Source organism: Mercenaria mercenaria, chromosome 1 (assembly GCF_021730395.1).
Source record: "Mercenaria mercenaria strain notata chromosome 1, MADL_Memer_1, whole genome shotgun sequence".
Lineage (NCBI taxonomy): Eukaryota > Metazoa > Mollusca > Bivalvia > Venerida > Veneridae > Mercenaria > Mercenaria mercenaria.
In genome coordinates, this window is record NC_069361.1 from 113,503,050 (window position 1) to 113,523,252 (window position 20,203).

A 20,203-nucleotide genomic window follows, 5' to 3' on the forward strand; every position below is an offset into this window, starting at 1 on the left:
TTACCGTTGCACTGCTAATGACAAATTGCCTAAAATAAGAAAGAGACTGAGACAAAATTATGCCTGATTTCTAATTGACTTTTATGAGCTACAAAACGATCCTACTCAGCAGCAGTTCTACAGTCGGCTAAGAAACAAAGAAGTCAGCACGAAATGACTGTAAAAGAATCTATTCGACAAGCCATTGCACTTAGAAAAGACCTTTTTGTTGAGTTGTGGCCCGATCATGAAAGCAAAAAAGAATATTCAGTGGATGATAATAAAGAAGCTGATGACGATCAAGAATCGGATGATGATGAATGAACGTTGTAAGAAGGATCAGCGTGCTTTAGAGGTGTACGATTATAAACAACAAAAGTGGGTACCGCATGTCTCGGACCCAGAAAAGTGGTATCAACATTTTAAAGACCTGAGGGATGGTTATGTATATCCTGATGATATGGGCCGTTACTTTGTAGGAAGTGGTGCACATCGAAGAAAAATGGCTGAATTAAAAGAGGAACAAGAAAGGGAAGCAATGAAACAAGAACAAAAAGGGGAAGACCTCCCCGTAGTCAAACCTGTGACACCCGTAGCCCAAGCGGTTGATATTGCTAGGTCGGAGATAAGACGGTCACAAAAGCATAGTGATCTGAAGCGACATAGGGATAAAATGGACACACCTTTGAGTCGTGATTTAGACAGCCCACGACGTAAGAAATATCGCGAAAGCTTGACCCAAGATACTATGGATTAGAGCACTTATACATTTTAAAATGAATAATTATGAACTGAAGGAAATGTTAAAAGAGTACCCTGTGACAATATGTGCTGCGGACCAACTTCAAATACTAGAGGAGTATACGTCATCAGTTACTTCCCTTTTACTGTGGACTATATTTGGACATCATATAGTCAGCTCCCCTTTCTTGCTTACGCCATTTGTAATCCAAATTTGGTCAATAATCATATCAGTAGTGTTTCCATCTTATTTACGTTGAAAGTAGCATTGTCTCCATCTTATTCACGTCTTATCTGTATTAATGCATAAGCTGAATGTATATCACTGATTATTGTTTGATTCCATTATTGTTTGATTCTATTATCTACCTTTTCGTGTGTACATGTTTCAGATCTCCATCATTCTAGATGTTTACGAATAAAAGATATCAAGAAACAGTAGTCCATACTCATTTTATGATGGTCGGGAGCAAAGCACGTTACATCCGTCATATTCGGTCTAGAACTCAACCGTACCTAAGTGCTGGGACATTACACAAAGATGCCGAAAGTCAAGTGCACGATACCGGCATGTGAATTCGAAACCGCCGACCTAGATGCTGCTATAGTGGCCGCTTTAATTACGACACACGCAAAAGTGCATGATGCTCCTGTGACGCCAGCTAAAGCTGAGAAAGTGAAACGGTCATCAGTGACATCTGCTGGTACAAGTGAGGAATGGTCGTACTTCCTATCGAGATGGAAGGATTATGTGGAAGCTACCAAAATCAAAGACAGGGAGCTAATTATTCAACTCCTTGAATGCTGCGATGACACGCTTCGAAGGGACCTAACAAGGGCTGCCGGCAAATCACTTACCAACGAAACCGAGGACAATGTTCTGAAAGCAATAAGACAGCTTGCAGTTCGAGAGGAAAACACCATGGTCGCGCGAGTGACACTTAACAATATGTCTCAAGACCGAGATGAACCGGTACGTGCATTTGGTGCTAGACTTCGTGGTCAAGCAAGTGTATGTAAATTCATATTAAAATGTAAAAACTGTGATCATGATGTCAACTATACTGACGCTATTCTACGCGATGCACTTATCCGCGGTCTCTAAGACCAAGAGATTGAACTTGACCTACTAGGTGCTGAGAATCAAAACATGACTTTGGAGGAAGTTTTCAAGTTTGTTGAGGCCAAAGAATCTGGCAAACGCTCAGCCTCAAAGTTAATTGACTCTCAAGGTGCTGAAGCTGCAAGTTCATACCGCCTTGACAAAAATCGCGCACAACAACAACTAGCAAAGAATCAAGAACATCCAAAGAAATTCAATCCACGTGAAGTGTGTTCTTATTGTGGCAAAAATGGACATGGTGTGCGGGCCCCACCCTTTATCCGTCAAAAGGAGTGTACAGCTTATGGACAAACATGTTCAAAATGCAAACGCTCTAACCATTTTTCGTCGATGTGTAGATCCTCAGCGAAGAAACAATCTACTGAACATGAGGGTGCTATCTTCGATTCATTGTGTTCAGCCACTGATTACAATTCATCATATGACCGCAAAGTCCTGGTGCTAGACCACCACGTGTACGGTGACATTTCTGACAAATGGATAAAATGTGTGTCGAAACCTCAACCTTACCTAAAAATCACTGCAGAAAGTGTGCTTGACGACTACAAAGCGTTTGGATGTGAATCAAGCTTTCAACCTAAACCTAAGGCTACAACGGTGTCTGCTATGGCAAATACTGGCTGCCAAAGCTGCCTTGCAGGAATAAAAGTTGTGAATCGGTTGGGTATGACTGAACGGAATCTAATACCAGTAACAATGAAAATGCATGCTGCAAACAACAGAGGCATAAGGATACTTGGTGCAGCAATCATCCGCTTCTCTGGCGAGTCATCTAATGGATCTGTACTCCAGGCTCGCCAAATGGTCTACATCACTGACAATTCTGACAAGATATTTCTCAGCAGAGAAGCATGCACTGCCTTGGGTATTATATCGGAGTCATTCCCAAAACTGGGTGAAATAGTCAACATTGCATGTTCGTCAATGGATGTCGGACACAACGCCGTAGAGGACATGCCGCTATCAACAGACTGTCATACAACCAGTCGCATAAAACCAGATTCGGTTCATACCATTTCTAATGCCCATTTGTGTGACTGTCCAAAACGAGAACCCCCACCTTCTGTGCCAACGAAGTTACCGTTTCCCGCAACAGAAAAACACGTAATGGATTTACAACAGCACCTCCTAAATAGGTACAAGTCGAGTACATTAAATACTTGTGAGCACCGGACCTTATCACTCATGACAGGACCACCTATGCAACTTATGGTGGACCCTGAAGCTAAGCCTGTAGCTTATCATACACCTGTTCCAGTTCCACTCCATTGGCAGGAGGAAGTTAAAGCTGGCCTTGATCAGGATGTGAGACTAGGTGTGATTGAACCTGTCCCCATAGGAGAACCAGTCACATGGTGCCACCGCATGGTAGTTTGTGCCAAGAAAAACGGCACACCCAGACGCACGGTAGACTTTCAGGCCTTAAATGCTCATGCAGTCCGAGAAACACACCATACTCAGGCTCCATTCCACCAAGCACGATCAGTCCCATAGAGTACAAAAAAGACAGTATTTGATGCCTGGAATGGTTATCACAGCGTACCCCTTTATCAAGAAGACAAGCATCTTACCACATTTATAACACCGTGGGGTCGATATCGAAACCTCACTGCCCCGCAGGGATATGTCGCTTTAGGCGATGGATACACTCGGCGCTTTGATGAGATTGTCAGTGACATCCCAAAGAAAACAAAATGTATCGATGACACACTCCTATGGGCTGACAATATTGAAGAAAGCTTTTTTCAAGCATGCAACTGGCTCGACATATGTGGACGAAATGGCATAACGCTTAATCCTGATAAGTTTGTATTCGCCCAGGACAATGTGGAATTCGCTGGTTTTGAAATAACACCAGATAGTGTTCGCCCATGTGCAAGATACATCCAAACGATTCTTGATTTCCCCACACCCAAGAACATCACTGATGTACGATCATGGTTCGGTGTTATCAACCAAGTTTCTTACGCGTTCGGTATGACAGACCGCATGTTACCATTCCGTCAGTTGCTGAAACCGAGTACACCTTTCAAGTGGGACTCAACTCTCTATGACCTCTTTCAGGAGTCAAAAGCGGTGATCATCAACGAGATTGAAAATGATGTGCGCATATTTGATCCCACTAAGCCGACTTGCCTAGCGACGGATTGGTCTAAAAATGGAATAGGGTTCTGGTTATTCCAAAAACACTGTGATTGTGCTCAAACTGAACCGTTTTGTTGTGCTGATGGGTGGAAAATCACTTTAGTTGGAAGCAGATTCACTAGTGCTACAGAATCACGATATGCACCAGTCGAGGGCGAAGCATTAGCCGTAGCTGATGCTCTTGAGAAGGCTCGATATTTGGTACTTGGATGTGATAACCTAGTGATAGCCGTGGATCATAAACCATTGTTAAAACTATTCGGGGATAGGTCTCTAGAAAACATCCCTAATGCTCGACTCCGCAACCTAAAAGAAAAGACGCTTCGGTACAAGTTCAAGATGCTACATGTACCAGGTGCCAAGAACCGAGCACCAGATGCCGTTTCGCGCAACCCGACTGGAGATGCAGAACCAATGGTACTCAATGATGACGTCTCATCAGTATCGCTGAACAATGAATCTTACCTGTACTTATCAGCTGCTTATTCAATTGAAAACTTGGAATGCGTAACATGGGACAAAGTGCGCACAGCTACATCGAGCGACGAATCTGTGCACCAACTAGTGGAGATTATAGAAACGGGTGTCCCCGCCACTCGCACCGACTTCCCGTCTTCCCTACAAGATTTATTTCCGTTTAGAGACCATCTGTCCACAGTTGACGGCGTCGCTATCTATAAAGACCGACTGGTGATTCCCGCTTCCCTTCGACAGGACATACTTACCTCCCTTCATTCCGCTCACCAAGGTGTCACATCAATGACATCTAGGGCTGAACAGTCTGTCTTCTGGCAAGGAATAACTGCTGACATCGCAAGTATCAGGAATAATTGCTCACATTGTAACCGTATGGCACCTTCTCAGCCCAATCCTCCACCAACACCACTCGTATACTCTCAATACCCGTTCCAATGTCTATCTGCTGAATTCTTTCATTACAAGGGTGTAAATTACCTTGTGATAGTGGACAGGTATTCAAACTGGCCCATCGTAGAAAGATCTGCAAATGGTTCAACGGGTCTAATCGACAGTTTGCGAAAAACATTCGTTACTTTTGGAATTCCAGATGAACTGGCCTCAGATGGGGGCCCAGAGTTCACTTCGACTGCGACACGAGATTTCTTGAAAACTTGGGGTGTACACCACAGACTCTCTTCCGTGGCATTCCCACACAGTAACTGTAGAGCAGAGGTTGGTGTCAAAACAGTAAAGCGCATGATCACCGACAACACCGGACCGAATGGCGAACTTAACACCGATGCTTTCCAGCGCGCCATTTTGCAATATCGAAACATCCCTGATCGGGATATAAAACTTTCACCTGCTATGTGTGTATTCGGACGTGCTGTGAAAGACTTCATTCCCATTCTTCCGGGTCGTTACTTACCTCACGACACATGGAAAGACACCATAGTTCTGCGTGAGGCTGCCCTTAGAAATAGACATATCAAAATAGGGGAACGTCTCAATGAACATACCCGACGTCTACCACCACTCAAAGTTGGTGACTTCGTCAGAATACAAAACCAGACGTCATCCTCTAAAGTGGGACAAAACAGGTCAGGTCACTGAAGTCCATCAATTTGACCAATACGCCATACAAACTGACGGTTCTGGACAAATAACACTACGCAACAGGAAGTTCCTCCGTCGCTACACACCTGTGTACGAACCTCCTACACGACATACCATTGCGACTGATTTAAAGAGTCTATCGAAAACACCTATGCCTCAGTCGACTCTCATACAGACACCGTCGAAACCTGGAATCACTTACGGTAATTTAGACACCGACATGAATACCACTAGAAGGGACACTTCACCAATTCACCGTAGCGAACCTACTAGTAACACGTCTGTTGATTTCCCAGACACTATGTGTAATAACCCAGATCCTAATCCAGTCCCTCATACTCCAGATTCCATGCCTGCATTACCGACACCTCAGCCTGGATCACCACCTCAAGAACAACCGATCCAACCAACCGCACTACCACGTACATCCACCACAGCCACACCCACGACTCCGCGACGTTCCAACCGATCAAGTGTGAAACCAGGGTGGTTACAGGATTATGTGCAATTGATAACGGGGCAGAATAATCCCCCGGCTGGGGGGCAGTCTAACCCTGTGAAGGCCGATCAACCATAAGTGTTCATTACACGTTGTTGTGTTAATCTTGATATCACAATAAACGATAACTTACGTGCTTTATTTTCACCTAATTACAATTGCAATGTTGACTTCATTTATATGTTGACTAATTAATAAGTTGCAAGTAGCAATTACCCTTGCCCTTTATTTTGATTACTGGTTGCTAGTGAAAAGAACATCATAATCAGTTACAGGCTAACTGCACTCCGAAGGACTTATAGTCTACCAGCCATTGCTCACAGGGATTTCACCAATGACTCAGGAGGGGATAGAGGAGTATACGTCATCAGTTACTTCCCTTTTACTGTGGACTACATTTGGACATCATATAGTTAGCTCCCCTTTCTTGCTTACGCCATTTGTAATCCAAATTTGGTCAATAATCATATCAGTAGTGTTTCCATCTTATTTACGTTGTAAGTAGCATTGTCTCCATCTTATTCACGTCTAATCTGTATTAATGCATAAGCTGAATGTATATCACTGATTATTGTTTGATTCCATTATTGTTTGATTCCATTATTGTTTGATTCCATTATTTACCTTTTCGTGTGTACATGTTTCAGATCTCCATCATTCTAGATGTTTACGAATAAAAGATATCAAGAAACAGTAGTCCATACTCATTTAAATACGTAGAGGACTAAACGTCATTTCAAATACAGACACGAGCCAGGGATCAGGAAAACATTGGGTGGCCTTTTATTTTCAAAAAAGAGGACCTGACGAATTTTTCGATTCACTAGGTTATAGACCAGAGCACTACAAAGTTCATTTTGAGCAAGTGTTAAAGAAGCGTTATTGGATGAACTTCAGTCAAATACAGGATACAGATTCAAACATATGCGGGCTGTATTGCGTAAATTACATTATGAACCGATGTTCTGGACGAAAAATGAAGGACATTTTAAAACCGTTTGATGTGTATTGCAAAAAGTTAAATGATGACTTTATTTTGTCTTATTTTAGTTGATACATGTAGTCTGTTTTAGTGATAAAGCTTTGGCAATAAAAAATTGAAAGAACAATATGCCTTTGTTATTTATAACCTATACGTTTGAATTTGATTTGAAAGAAAAGATGAAGCGTTAGTAGGTGTGGTGGTGTACACAAATAAAACAACATATTCGTTTACTGCATTTTATTTATTCAACATCGTTTTCACAAAGTGATATCATGCTTCGCAATAAGAGTCTCTAGCAGTTCTAAATGAAGTATTGCATCAATGATATCTACATATTTCGTAAGTAAAATTAGATTATGTTTATTAACTTTCTCTTGGACTGGAAACCAATCGTATTGAAATTCTTGGCCACCACCTCGAATCACATCTTTGACATAAAGCGCTATTTCCTCATTCTCAGGAATACAAGTCATCCAGTCACTTTCACTGATCGCCTCAATATTCAAATTCATCTTATGAAAACGTACCATATCGATCAAAGTGTCTTTAAAAGATATAAAAGTGCTCTTTTGCTTTAACCACTGTTTTATGCATCCTTGGGAAAAATTTTGTGCTGTTATTTTACCAAGAGCCATTTTATACGGCTCATAGTCCAACATGTAATATAACGGTATGTAGGGTCTTTCTACACAGTCGGAAAATATTTTTCTACAGAGATCCGATGGTAACACATCCATCATTTATTCTTTATAAAACTGTCTCTTTAGTCTGTCCTTCATACACATTTCGTGTAATTGATCAACACAAATCAGCAACGAATTCAAGTCAGACACACTTTTAAATGCTTATCTACCAATTTCTGTTTGCATGATGATAACAGAGCATAGTAAGTACATCTATGTAGATATTTTCGGGTCCTTCTGGTTCCGTACTGATGTTACAGGGGCAATAGGAATTTGGTTGCAAACTATGTTCGCACCACTTGATTTCTATTTTCGGATGATATTTACTCATATATTGTCGGAGCATATATACACATGTAGAGTAATTCATATCTAACTCTATTCTTGTTTTTGTTATGACCTTGTACTTAACATAGAGACACCCTTTAGCTTCCAGAAAGTCGCGTAAAGCACACTCTGTGTCTACCAAATAATGACCGCCAGGCAAACTGTCCCACATGCCCCTATATGGATCATCAGTGTGAATGATGGAGAAGTTTACATTTAAATTCGTCCTGTTTCTAATATAGGCTGTTAACTCTTTACTTAAATGCGCTTCATAAACCCATACTTTGTGATGTACTGGACACACTTCCTTTAGGTCAGCAGCGAAGGAATTCATCATATTCTCGAATACTCCCGAGCTATTTTCCATGATTTCAGTTCTGAGGTCAGAATGATTTTGTCTGATGAAGGCACTGTTATATACTTTTCATTGGGGGTATTTTAGTGACAATGGTCATTCCTATTAATTCTGATTGGCCGGTTAAAAATAGATATTCCAGTTTGGAACGGCTTTGAACCAAACAAATGACAAAGTTTTAACAAGTAAGCTAGACTTTCTTTAAGAATTAAACCAATCAGAATGCGTCATATCACTAGCCAATCAGAGCGCATTGCTATTTCTTACATCGTCCAGTCAGAACGTTGCTTTGGCTCTATTTATTATATTTCTCCTAAATTCATTCACTGCCATTTTGGATTTCAAAGTGTAAGGATCGGGTAAGCTTACTTTGGCATATTTCTCGCATGAGTGACCCCATATTCTTTTAGTGCAAACAATGAACTAGTACTAGTCAAAACCTTTCGTAGGATACCAAACACGGGTATATTCGGTTGAGTAATAAAGGAGAAAATCGATATTTAACGCATGAATGGTTTCACTTTCGCTTTCACACCGTGAGCTGATAGACATTGTCAAACCTTTTAGTAGGATACCAAACACGAGTATATTCGGTTGAGTAATAAAGGAGAAAATCAATATTTTACGTATGAGTGATTTCATTTCCGGTTGTATGCTACCAACAAAAACGTCTTATTTTTGATGACTTTTAGCAACCTTCTCAAAAAGTACCTTACTGGTTCTAAAACTCTAGATGGTCATTGAAAATGTTGGCAATTCTTTTAGAAAACTGTTCTTTAACATCATATTATTGATGGTATGAAAGAGGCACTTCGGTCCATATATGACCCAGACCTGATGTCTCCTCCCTTCCTGTACTCAATACACGGATTAACTTGGACAGATCAATAGGCCTTTGTTAATGCATCCGTCCATAAGTCAACAGACGCTAGACCTTGTGGCGACTTTAAAGGGATTAACTTTGACAGTTGAATAGGCTATTGTTAACGCATCCGCTCTTAAATAAATACACGCCAGACATTGTGGCGACTTTAAAGGGATTAACTTTGACATGTTTACTTTTTATTGTCCGTCTATCCGGCCTTAAATCAACATACGCTAGACATTCTGACCATGATCACGTTTGATGTACTCATGACCTTATCTAAATATAGCATATGAAGTCATTGTGAAAAATAGGTCCCAGCATACGCATTTAGGGATAATACATTTATGGTTGGAGTCATTTTGTCAGTGGACGCCAAGGAGGAAACATCGTAAGCAAAAAAGTAGTCTTTAATTTTCAGTTAACGTTACTTCTAACGTAGCTATCTTAAATAAAGCTAAATAAAGCTTAATGTTTTTAATTAAAAATGTGATAAATATTTTGCTTTAAATTATTATTAATAATTTGCTTACCATACAATGTATTTATTCATTTAGATTATAGATAAATCTATATGATTATTAATTAAACATTATTGTTCCTTCTCAAGGGAAGGAACACTTATGGTGAAGATGTCACACTTGACTGAGCATGTAATGGATACAAGGGTATCGTCAAAGGATTCCGATTTCCCGTAGGGCGCCGCCATCTTGGACTCATGCATATTTATTACAAATAGCCTCTAGCCCAGTATGTGTTTACGCATGATAAATCTTTATTTCAGTCTTTAGTGCAATACAACTACGTAAAATAACAGAACAACAAGACACAATAATAAAGTTTAAATCATGTAACTCCTCAACTGAATATATCATAGTAAAGAATCGAGATTAATGAAATGAATATGCATCATCTAAAAATAGACTCCCGCCAAAAAAAAATTATGTAATGAAATTGTCCCTGGTCACGTGATTTTTTTCAGCTTCTAACGTTTCAGATTTGCAAGTGCTTTCTCGTACTTTTTTACTCTTCCTGATTTGTTTTTCGACTCGTAAATGCATTATGAAATTTCTTTGTGTTAAGTGTGCAGGTACTCGCTGGTGTAGTCGCGTGATGAAAACATCCGGAATTGAAATACGGACTGCAAGACAAATGCTTCCAAATAGGATAATATGTACTGCACTGGCTTATATATAAAAGGAAACAACTTTGGATTATGATAAAACTGTTGATACTCAGATTAGTTTTTATTTCTTTATTATTTATTTTTTTGGATTTAACGTCGCACCGCCGCATGTTAGGTCATATGGCGACGTTCCAGCTTTAATGGTGGAGGAAGACCCCAGGTGCCCCTCTGTGCATTATTTCATCACGTTTGGGCACCTGGGTAGAACCACCGACCTTCCGTAAGCCAGCTGGATGGCTTCCTCACATGAAGAATTCAACGTCCCGAGTGAGGCTCGAACCCACATCGATGAGGGGCAAGTGATTTGAAGTCAGCGACCTTAACCACTCGGCCACGGAGGCCCCTCAGATTAGTTTTTAAATAGTTAAGTTTGCACCAAAATTGACAGAACATATTTTTCTCATTGCATTATTAAACATTTGTAACATTATGCTAAAACCATACCCCTTAAAAGAATATTTTATATGCGCTAGAAGGAACCTTTTGGTTAGCTAAATCTTGTTTCTGTTTTCGTGTTATCTCCCCGTCTATGGCTGAGCACCTGACCCTCAATATGAGCGATCACGCCCTAGATAGGTATATAAGTCAGCTCTATCTACTTCAGGGAGATTTAAATAGCAGAGTGAGGTCATTCCTTAAACTAAAACGTTTCTCATAAATACGTCATTCTAAAATTAGAATCCAATATGGCCGCCACACACGCGCACTTATTATGAATTCTTATATGCAAATGAGTTACTATTTATAGTAATTAGGTCATCCAAGATGGCGCCCGTTTGTTTGCCCCCAAAGAGACCCCTATACTACTGCCTTTGATAGAGTTTATCACAAAAGTCTCATTTTTCAACTTAGGCAACATGGCTTTTCAGGCAAACTGACGACATCACTGATTCACTTTTAAGTACGACAGGATTATTTACAGAGCCGTTTCATCCTACAATACAAACAATTGAACATTATTAAGATTAGGAAAATATCAGGATGGTCAAAACAATGGCTGGTGAAATATTCTGTGTTTCAGTAACCGTGGACTTGTTTATTTATCACATCTGAGAAAATCCCATGTGCGACTGTGGATACGAAACGAAAGATGCAGAACACTATTTCTTCAAACGTAAGTTTTAATAACTACTATATCTATATATATAGATTTCACCATCTGTCTAATCAAGTATCACACATTCTAACATGGCTCGGTTTGATTTCCAGTTAAACAAAGAGGGAAATCAAGCTCTATATATTCTGCGATAAACAACGGTTGACGCGCGGACCGGTAAGAGAGCATTATGACGTCAATTATGACGTCAAAAAGCCGGATGACGTTTCTCCTCGCGTAAATGAAGTCCAGTTTAATATCTATTAAAATATATCAATGAGCATGTCAGAATGAAAACAATCAATGCCTTCTTGTTATTTATCGTCTAATTTACCACGGTTCATCGTTCAGATGCTTCAGCATTTAACCACTAGGGCTAACGCTCTCGTGGTTCAATCCCTACGCATCTGAACTCTGAACCGTGGTAAATTAGACGATACACAACTCGAAGGTCTTGATTATTTGTTAAATAAAGTGTGGTCGGCAACCCCATAAAGTATAGGTTAATATATGGGAGAGCGGTGCCTTTGAGTGATAATGGCCCAGGCAAGGCGATAATAGCCCGAGTTTTAGCCCGAGGGCTATTAAAAACTTAAAAGCATTATTTTTATTAGGGCTGGGACGATTTCAAAATTTTGAAACCGGTTAATCTTTTGTATGAAATCGAACCGAACCGGTTAATCGGCCGCCATAATGAAAATGTTGTTTTCTTTCCTGACGACGGTATCATGGTACTTCCGGCAGGTGATTACATTTATAGGAACTTATGAACTTATGAACTTTATACTTTGCAAACAAAGTTGTAATGAATAAGTCATATTTTGGTGTATTTTATTTTACACATATCACGACAGGCAAAGCCGAGACGATTGACAATGTTCAATGTGTTTTAGCGGAAATATACTGCGAGTCTATGTGCTTGTCAAAGAAATATATCAAGATAAAGTACAATTACTGATGTTTATTGTTTGAGAGCGATTAGCTGTTTTGCAAAATTGAAACCGGTTTCACGTAGTAATCGAATCGGATTCGATTAACAGAGTAATCGTCCCAGTCCTAATTTTTATTGCTTTTTATCAACAATGCCATCAATATTTGACAATCGATCTCAAAATGATTCAGCGCCCTTTCAACCGCCATAATAACGTTGCCACATGACGTCAACATCAGAGCGCGCTGACGTTCCGGTTACCCGGGGTCATTATGATTATGGCGCGTGAGGCGCACTGTGCCATTATGGATTCGTCAGCACAGGCCATAATGGCCGTTTTACACGGCTTTTTTGTTACTATTTATAGTAACGTATATAATAAAGTAAAGTAATGATATCATTGTACGTTATCAAGAAATGCATATCAAATAAGATATTGTATAAGGCCACATCCAAATAATAAATTCAAGCAATTATCTTGTCAAAAATGTTAAGCTCATATGGATAATATTACATTTTAGCAAAAGCGGATCATCCATTTTAAACATCAACAAATTATCTAACGGCAAAGGTTTTTTATTTACAAAACAATTACGTTAACTCTTACGAACAGTCTCAATCAAACGAAAACGGTTATTAACATTTTTCTCGTGTGTTCTATGCTTCTTCTTCTATATTGGATCAAACATTGACATCTTAATGTGGTTGAGCTCTTTCACTATTCAAACAGATATAAGTATCCCATACAAATATTTATACAAAATGTTATATCATTGTCACCTCAAACACCTTACACAGTTGAAGGTAAGAAAGAGAAAGGACGACTGTAAGCTAATTACGTTCCTGTCCAATTCCCTTATCACTGTAATTGTATATTATTCGTGTAATGATTTGAACAAATACAATATGTTTAAACCAAAGAGGTCCTGCTTGATGCACTTAAAAAATAATACAAAAATTCATCTAAATACCGCCAGCTTATAACCTATGTCTGCTTTTGTATTGGGGTTTTCAGCGCAAAAAGATGTACTTCAACATCCGTTTTACCATGGTAGGTATATCCCTCTGCTCCGTTGCGCAAGATACCTTCCTTCATGATTGGAAATGTCTTTAAATACTTATAATAAAGTTCTGTTGTTATTTTTTTGGAAAAACTTCTCTTCTCCGTTATTCCATTGACAACTACAACTTTTCCAACGATCTCAAGTACCGACCTTTCCATATTGATATAAGGGCAATATAGTGAGACGTGTAAAAGGCCGTTTGAGACCTTAAATTCTACTGTTATTTGTGTGCCACATATTCCTACCATATACGTCTGCGTGTTTTCATTTGTATCAATTTTTAGAAAGATACTTGTTCCACTCCAATCTTTATAATCGTCAAAATTTAACTGATCGTTATTTGGCACATCAGCACGATGATAGTTGTTCACTGTGATAAGGTTGTCAATCATCTGATTTGATTTAACCTTCGTTGCTTCCATCTTATTGATAATTTCACGTTGAATTACGAGCTTTGCTGCAGAAGGAATCGGTGTTTAGTTCTCTGCTTCGTCAAGATCTGCCAAAGACTTGTCTGCTGCCAATGTAGTACACTTGGAAACTAATCCGTCTAGAGAGTAAAGACAGGCCAGTTTAATTAATCTGTAAAGATCTTGTGCATGTGTTTTTGTACTGATACTCCTCAGGAAACATGCCTCACATTTAGCTTTTAGGGCAACCACTTGATACTCTTCCGCCAGAGCAACGATCTGATACGCGTTTTTAATAGTGACAGCTTTTATTACACTCGGATAAATGCATTTTAGAAACTCTTTCACATCATCGAATTTCTTTCCAGGTAATTCCATTTCAGCCTCTCCCTTTTCCTTCTCCGCTTCAAACATCCGCTCAAATACGGGCGATGCAAGTGCAATAATATTTCTTGCAACGTAAAGTCTTTTGTCTTCCACAATGAAACAGAAGTCTTCTTTCCATGTTTTTGTGGTAAAATCTAAATCCATGTTTCTGGATAAATTATGTTGTTCTCTTAAACCTAACTTTAATTCGTACAAAGATTCTTTGTTTCTTTTCCCACTATCATTGGTTGTTTATACAATGATATTCTCTCCCACTTATATATGCTGTAAAAGGTACAATGTATAATTAAACAAACAAACAAACAAAGTGAAAATAAATTTAGTATACGTTTCCCACTCGACTCGAGTACCAAGTACTTCAAAACTCATGATAATTTATGAGTTCGGCATTTCTAAAAATGTACATTTCACCGACAGTTAAATTCAAATGACCTTTCCAACAATTGTTTTACCTATTTATTAATTAACACCGAACAGCGACATTACTTTAAGATATAATGAGCTTGTACTAGCAACCAGGCTCTTCTAAAGTAGAATTAAAAGTTAAATTCACGGAAGTTTTTGGTCGTTGAAATAACTACAAATGATCAATACTTGTAGATTTGAGTGATGAATGTCCAGTTGTTGACTTTTGCAAGGTCAATCAATCTAAGTCAATCAATCTGTGGTCGACATCAACATACCAGAAAAATTTTGATAGGTAACAAACTATCTACTAAAGTACCAACGTGCAGAACGACTTGCAGGAACAGAATCACTTCGAAAGCGTATAATACAAGACCTTTCTTGCATACTAGACGGGGATTTCCGGTATTTTTACCGAGGTGTAAGATGACTCTCGTGTAGTAAATGACGTATTACGAACTACATATATGTAGGCTAGAAGATTTATGTAGTAATTTATATTTAATTTCATAAAACGGACTAAAAAAAATCTATACCTTGACAGGTCCTCTTTGTTCCTAATAGTATATTTCTCGCTAAAAAAAACAACGTTATTTTATAAAAAAAAAAAAAAAAAAAAAAAAAAAAAATGATAACGTTACTCTGCAACGGATAAAACAAAACCGGAACTAAGCTTTGTCATTTGTCTTTGGAACGTCATGACGTCTTTCCTGTTTACGCACGTTCATTTCCCGCGCTTTGTTTAAATACGCGGCTATAACAATTAGTTCTAAAAGGAAAGTCGTTCTAATTAGTTTATTTTTACAATAATTTCTTGAATATGGTATGCAAGAAAAAAGATTCGATCACTGGCTGAAGGTGAAGACGGGAATATCTGGCTCTCGGGAAACTGTTTACGCGGTAAATCGGCGGAGCCTCTTTACCGCCTGAACAGTTACCATCAAGCAAAATATTCCCATCTGCATCTACAAATAGTGAAAGAATCGTATAATCTCAAAAGGATTTTTTTTCGCAGTATTTACTCATTTTGTTTATTATGTACTAGATTTATATAGCGCCCTTATCCCGATAAACACGTTCAAAGGAGCATTACATTACATAAGTAGGAAATAGAGTTGTTACTATTTTGGTAGAAGGTCAGACGTAAAAATATATTCATGAGACCAAAATTACTCATAAATGTACGTTAATTTCAGCTCGAAGTACTTCTGACGTTATTACTCTCAAATCAGTAGAGGTACTTACCACAGACTATCATCCTCTGACGGTAGGCTATTGAAAGGAGAACGTTTTCAACCTCTGTCCTGCTTCGACTCATAAAATGACCAGTGATAATCATTCTATGAAAATTGACAGTTATATACCAAGTCGTTTTCAAATAATGCGGACGTTTTCAGTCTTCCTTTTACCTGCTGACGGAGAAATCTACCACCAAAGGGAATACTCATATAAAATCAGATGACCGTGGCCCTTAACCTTGGCCTAACAGTAAAAAATAACGGGTTCATCTAACCGTAAGTATCATACCATAAAGTTTAACAACCGTAGAATCAAGCACATGGTTGAAAAAGACGCTAAGCCCCAACCAGACACGCATGCTAAAACATTGCAAACTGTTCCCAAGTGTAACATACTAAAACTCGTTTTTCAGTATCCAGGTCATGCTGACCACTGACCCTAGAACAAATATGGCAATCATTTCGTGAGATGTAACTGCTATTTGTCTAAATCTTCTCCAGTAACTAAAACCGTTGATAGTTTTCTATGTTTACCATGACCTTCCCCTATGACCCGCTGACTTACAACACCAAAGTGATTATCAAATGACATAATAATTAGAAGTGGCATCTGTACATAGGCCCAAGCACCTTGAGACGATTTGAGCTGAGAGCTCTGTGCATTCTCAAGTTTTCGCTAAAGGCACTATAACCTTGACCTAAAATCTACTAACCCCTAAAAAAGTCTTGGAAAATATAGTCCTAAAATATTTGTTTATGGACGTTAAGGAAGTTCATTAAGCTCAAGTGCGATGGTATTTCTTGATGGATCTAATGCAAGATGCAAAGACATACATGCTAACATTATTAAAATCTAATGTAAAAAAATTGCATAACAACAGATCTAGTACTATTTGGATAAAAGTAAATTTACAATGCAGCACTGAAATGTTCACTGAAATAGAACTAAATGATGCTGTTCTTTCATGTGAAATGAACATCAAATAAAATAATCATGTATGTTACACGACAACATAGAAAAATGTGAATATGGAAGGTTCATTGTGTTTCAAAATAAGTTTTTAACTTATTCTCTACGTTTATGTTTGCATATTTACATACAGAACACATACTTATGCGTGAACTTGAATCATAGGTGCTTATTTCAGACATTTCTGGCATTACAGCTTTACCAGATATCTCCTGGTGGAAATAAAATGATAGATCTATTTTAATATGCTTTTCTCTGTTAAAACACTTTTACGCTAAAATGACGTCACGTTAACGTGCGGTGACAATGTTTTGTTGCGACCAAGAAAGAACGCTGCTATATTTTATGTACTGTATGTTAGAGTCAAAATGATTTATAGTAAATTCGGTTTTAACACTATTTATACACTCGGGCGGTAATACGTCGTACAAATAACTTCACACGGGCTGAGCCCTCGTGGAATTATTGAGCCCGATTTATAACCACCCATCGTGCATAAATAGTGTTAAAACACTCGTCTGTTATTTGTTTCTTAAATAAACATGTTATGCACTCCTGATTAAGCGGGTTCGGGGTTTTTCGGCCGTTTAATTAATTCAATACCATATGAGGAACATTCTAGTTTCGATTTCGTATTCTAGTGACTCTAAATATAGATGAATAATAATATCTGTCATGTGTTTACGAACGGATAGAAATAGCCGTCCCGAGGGCACCTGCGCATTGGGCGGTAATGAGGCTCCTTTCCTTATATACTATAAGGAAAGGAGAGAAACTATCAAGGTACCTGCTTTTTTCTTATTTTACATAAACAATATATTATCAGTGCATGAACCACTAGTTGTCATTAACAGCACGAGAGTCATCTGGCATGGGGGTGCCAGATGGGTTTTGCCGGCATGGGTAAAATTACCGGAAACGCCAGTCCGATATGCAAGAACAGACTGTCCCGCACATTTTCAGAGATTACTTGCGGTAAAACATTGTACGAATTGATAACCAGTCAATATAATTACTGTCTAGTGTCGTCGGCCCATGTCATCCGTTTTCGATGCTGGTCGGCCACACAGTTGGGTTTCACCGGCCGTGACAAAGTTTTTAAAAAGACAATGCTGCTTTGATAAAAAATCGTAATAATTCTTTAATGAATTAAATTAAGCACTCACAATTCATTTGAAACATATCTACGTCATAAATTCGCAGGAACAAACATGTTGAACAGGTCACATGCCGTAAATCCTTTAAAAACTAATGTCGAATCAATTTCAGAATCTAAGAATGTAGACAAAGTAACAGAAGAAGCATAATCTTACTTACGTTCGGGTAGTTGAAAAGTTGGTAAAAGGAGCTGATCATTAGTAATATCAGGCGATAACCATGTTTCCGAAAAGGCCATTATGTCAAAATGAGAAAGTTCAGCTTGAATTAATGTAAGTTTTGGTAAAAGACTCGCACGTTGTAATGAACAACAGAAAAATTATGTGACAAATTAAAAGACACGTCGCTGTCAGTCGACGTTTCCTCAACATTGACTGAAGGACCAGGGTTAGGATGAACATCTCCAGAGAGCAGTAATAAATAAAAAGTCAACGTTAAAAATATAAGTACGGCTAATAGGGCTATTAGGCTGTTTGCAAACCTGACGTTTTCTAGATAGAACTCTGATATAACGAATTTCTTCTTTAAGAAATACACACCAGAAGAAGTACTTAGTAGCACCGACCTTGTGTGACTGACACTATTACAGAATGAAAATGCGTATTGTGGTCTATGTAAAATCCACATTAAAATACAAAAATGAACTGATAAATTAAATTTGAGTATTCCAACGTAATTTGGCAAGGCTGGCTTCCTACTGGTTTTGATATCAGGAGTCATGTAACTCCGGATAAAAGGAAGATGAATGCTATTTCGCCAGCCATGAAAAATATACAGTAACAAGCTGCCCTCTCGTCAAGTGTGAAATAAGAAACTATGATTGAACAATAAAACTGATAATACATGAGATCGATAAGAAACGGTCTTATAGTCTGTCCCACCTAATTTTGGACCTCCGATAATTTATTTATACTGTATATAAAATTGTCAAAAATGACATCGTTAATACCAGACGGTTAATATCTCTAGGCACCTTTTTCATTTTTTTGAAAAAATGTAAAATGAAGTTAAAAATCAAGATTTTATGTTTTTCCCCATAGACCTGCATTGTAAAATGACGCGACGTCTATTTCAAGATGGCGGCGTCCATACAAACGTCATTTGGGGGTTTGCTCATAGTTAGCGACGTCAAATATTTTTATTGTTGAATAACAGAAATGGAAAATTAAAACAAACTCTGTCCAAAACTTGTAATATTTTCTTGTACGGAAGACCCTGAATTAACATTTTACATCAAATTAAAGTTATTTCCGTTTCAGGTTTTCAGTTTTTTTCTTCTGAAAATGTGTTTGTACTTACTCGTCCGCATTGACGTAAAATAAATACATGTCTCAAGTCAAGTGCGTATCATTGTTTCAGCCGTTCTAGGTAATAGAGGTGGGGACAGCGGAGATGCGCGCAACCCATTTAACTCATTTTCATTATTGGTTACAGTTGTTTATAATCGTATCAAAGGTTCGGATGATAAACGTCTGTTAAAATGTTGTTTTTTAATAGCACGAATACATGTTTGTGTACTGACTTGTGCTCACTATTTTTTAAGACCGTTCGATCAAGGTAAAACATTATTTCTCAATGCAATTAATGATTTAATATATATATATTTCAATTTGAGACAACCGCCTATATAACGGACTACGTTAAACAAATTAATAATTGCCTTTATTTTTTATAACATAATACCAGTTTTTCAATTCCATCCTCGCGTCTTTATTTCCCATGCTCGACCGTTCGGTGAAATCCAAAGTGGCATTGTTAAAACATTTTTGTGCTATGATAGGCATGGTAGACCTATAGACAAAATAAAAATATGAGCCGCGCCATGCGAAATCCAACATATTGCATTTGCGACCAGCATCCGCGCAATCTGGTCAACTGCCTACTGCAATTAGAGAGACCGTTAGCGAACAGCATGGATCCTGACTAGATTGCGCGGATGCTGGTCGCAAATGCACCATGTTGGTTTTCTCATAGCGCGGCTCATATGACCTTTTGAAGGGGTATTTTGTTCTTCAGCTAGATAAAAGAAGCATGTTCAAGCGCGTCAGTTACTTCATTTTCGATTATATAAAACACGTGTT

The 20,203-nt window shown here is 38.4% G+C and overlaps 2 protein-coding genes across 2 annotated transcripts; one reads left to right on the plus strand and one right to left on the minus strand.

Annotated features, from left to right (window-relative positions):
- The first annotated feature begins 3,820 nt into the window (after positions 1 to 3,820).
- Positions 3,821 to 5,560, plus strand: LOC128550595 (uncharacterized). The gene has a single exon (XM_053529896.1). It carries the CDS (start codon positions 3,821 to 3,823, stop codon positions 5,558 to 5,560), a length of 1,740 nt encoding a protein of 579 aa, XP_053385871.1.
- Positions 5,561 to 14,030: 8,470 nt separating this feature from the next.
- Positions 14,031 to 14,495, minus strand: LOC128550618 (uncharacterized). Its single transcript, XM_053529963.1, has one exon. The coding sequence runs from the start codon at positions 14,493 to 14,495 to the stop codon at positions 14,031 to 14,033; it is 465 nt and encodes a 154-aa protein (XP_053385938.1).
- Positions 14,496 to 20,203: the final 5,708 nt, after the last annotated feature.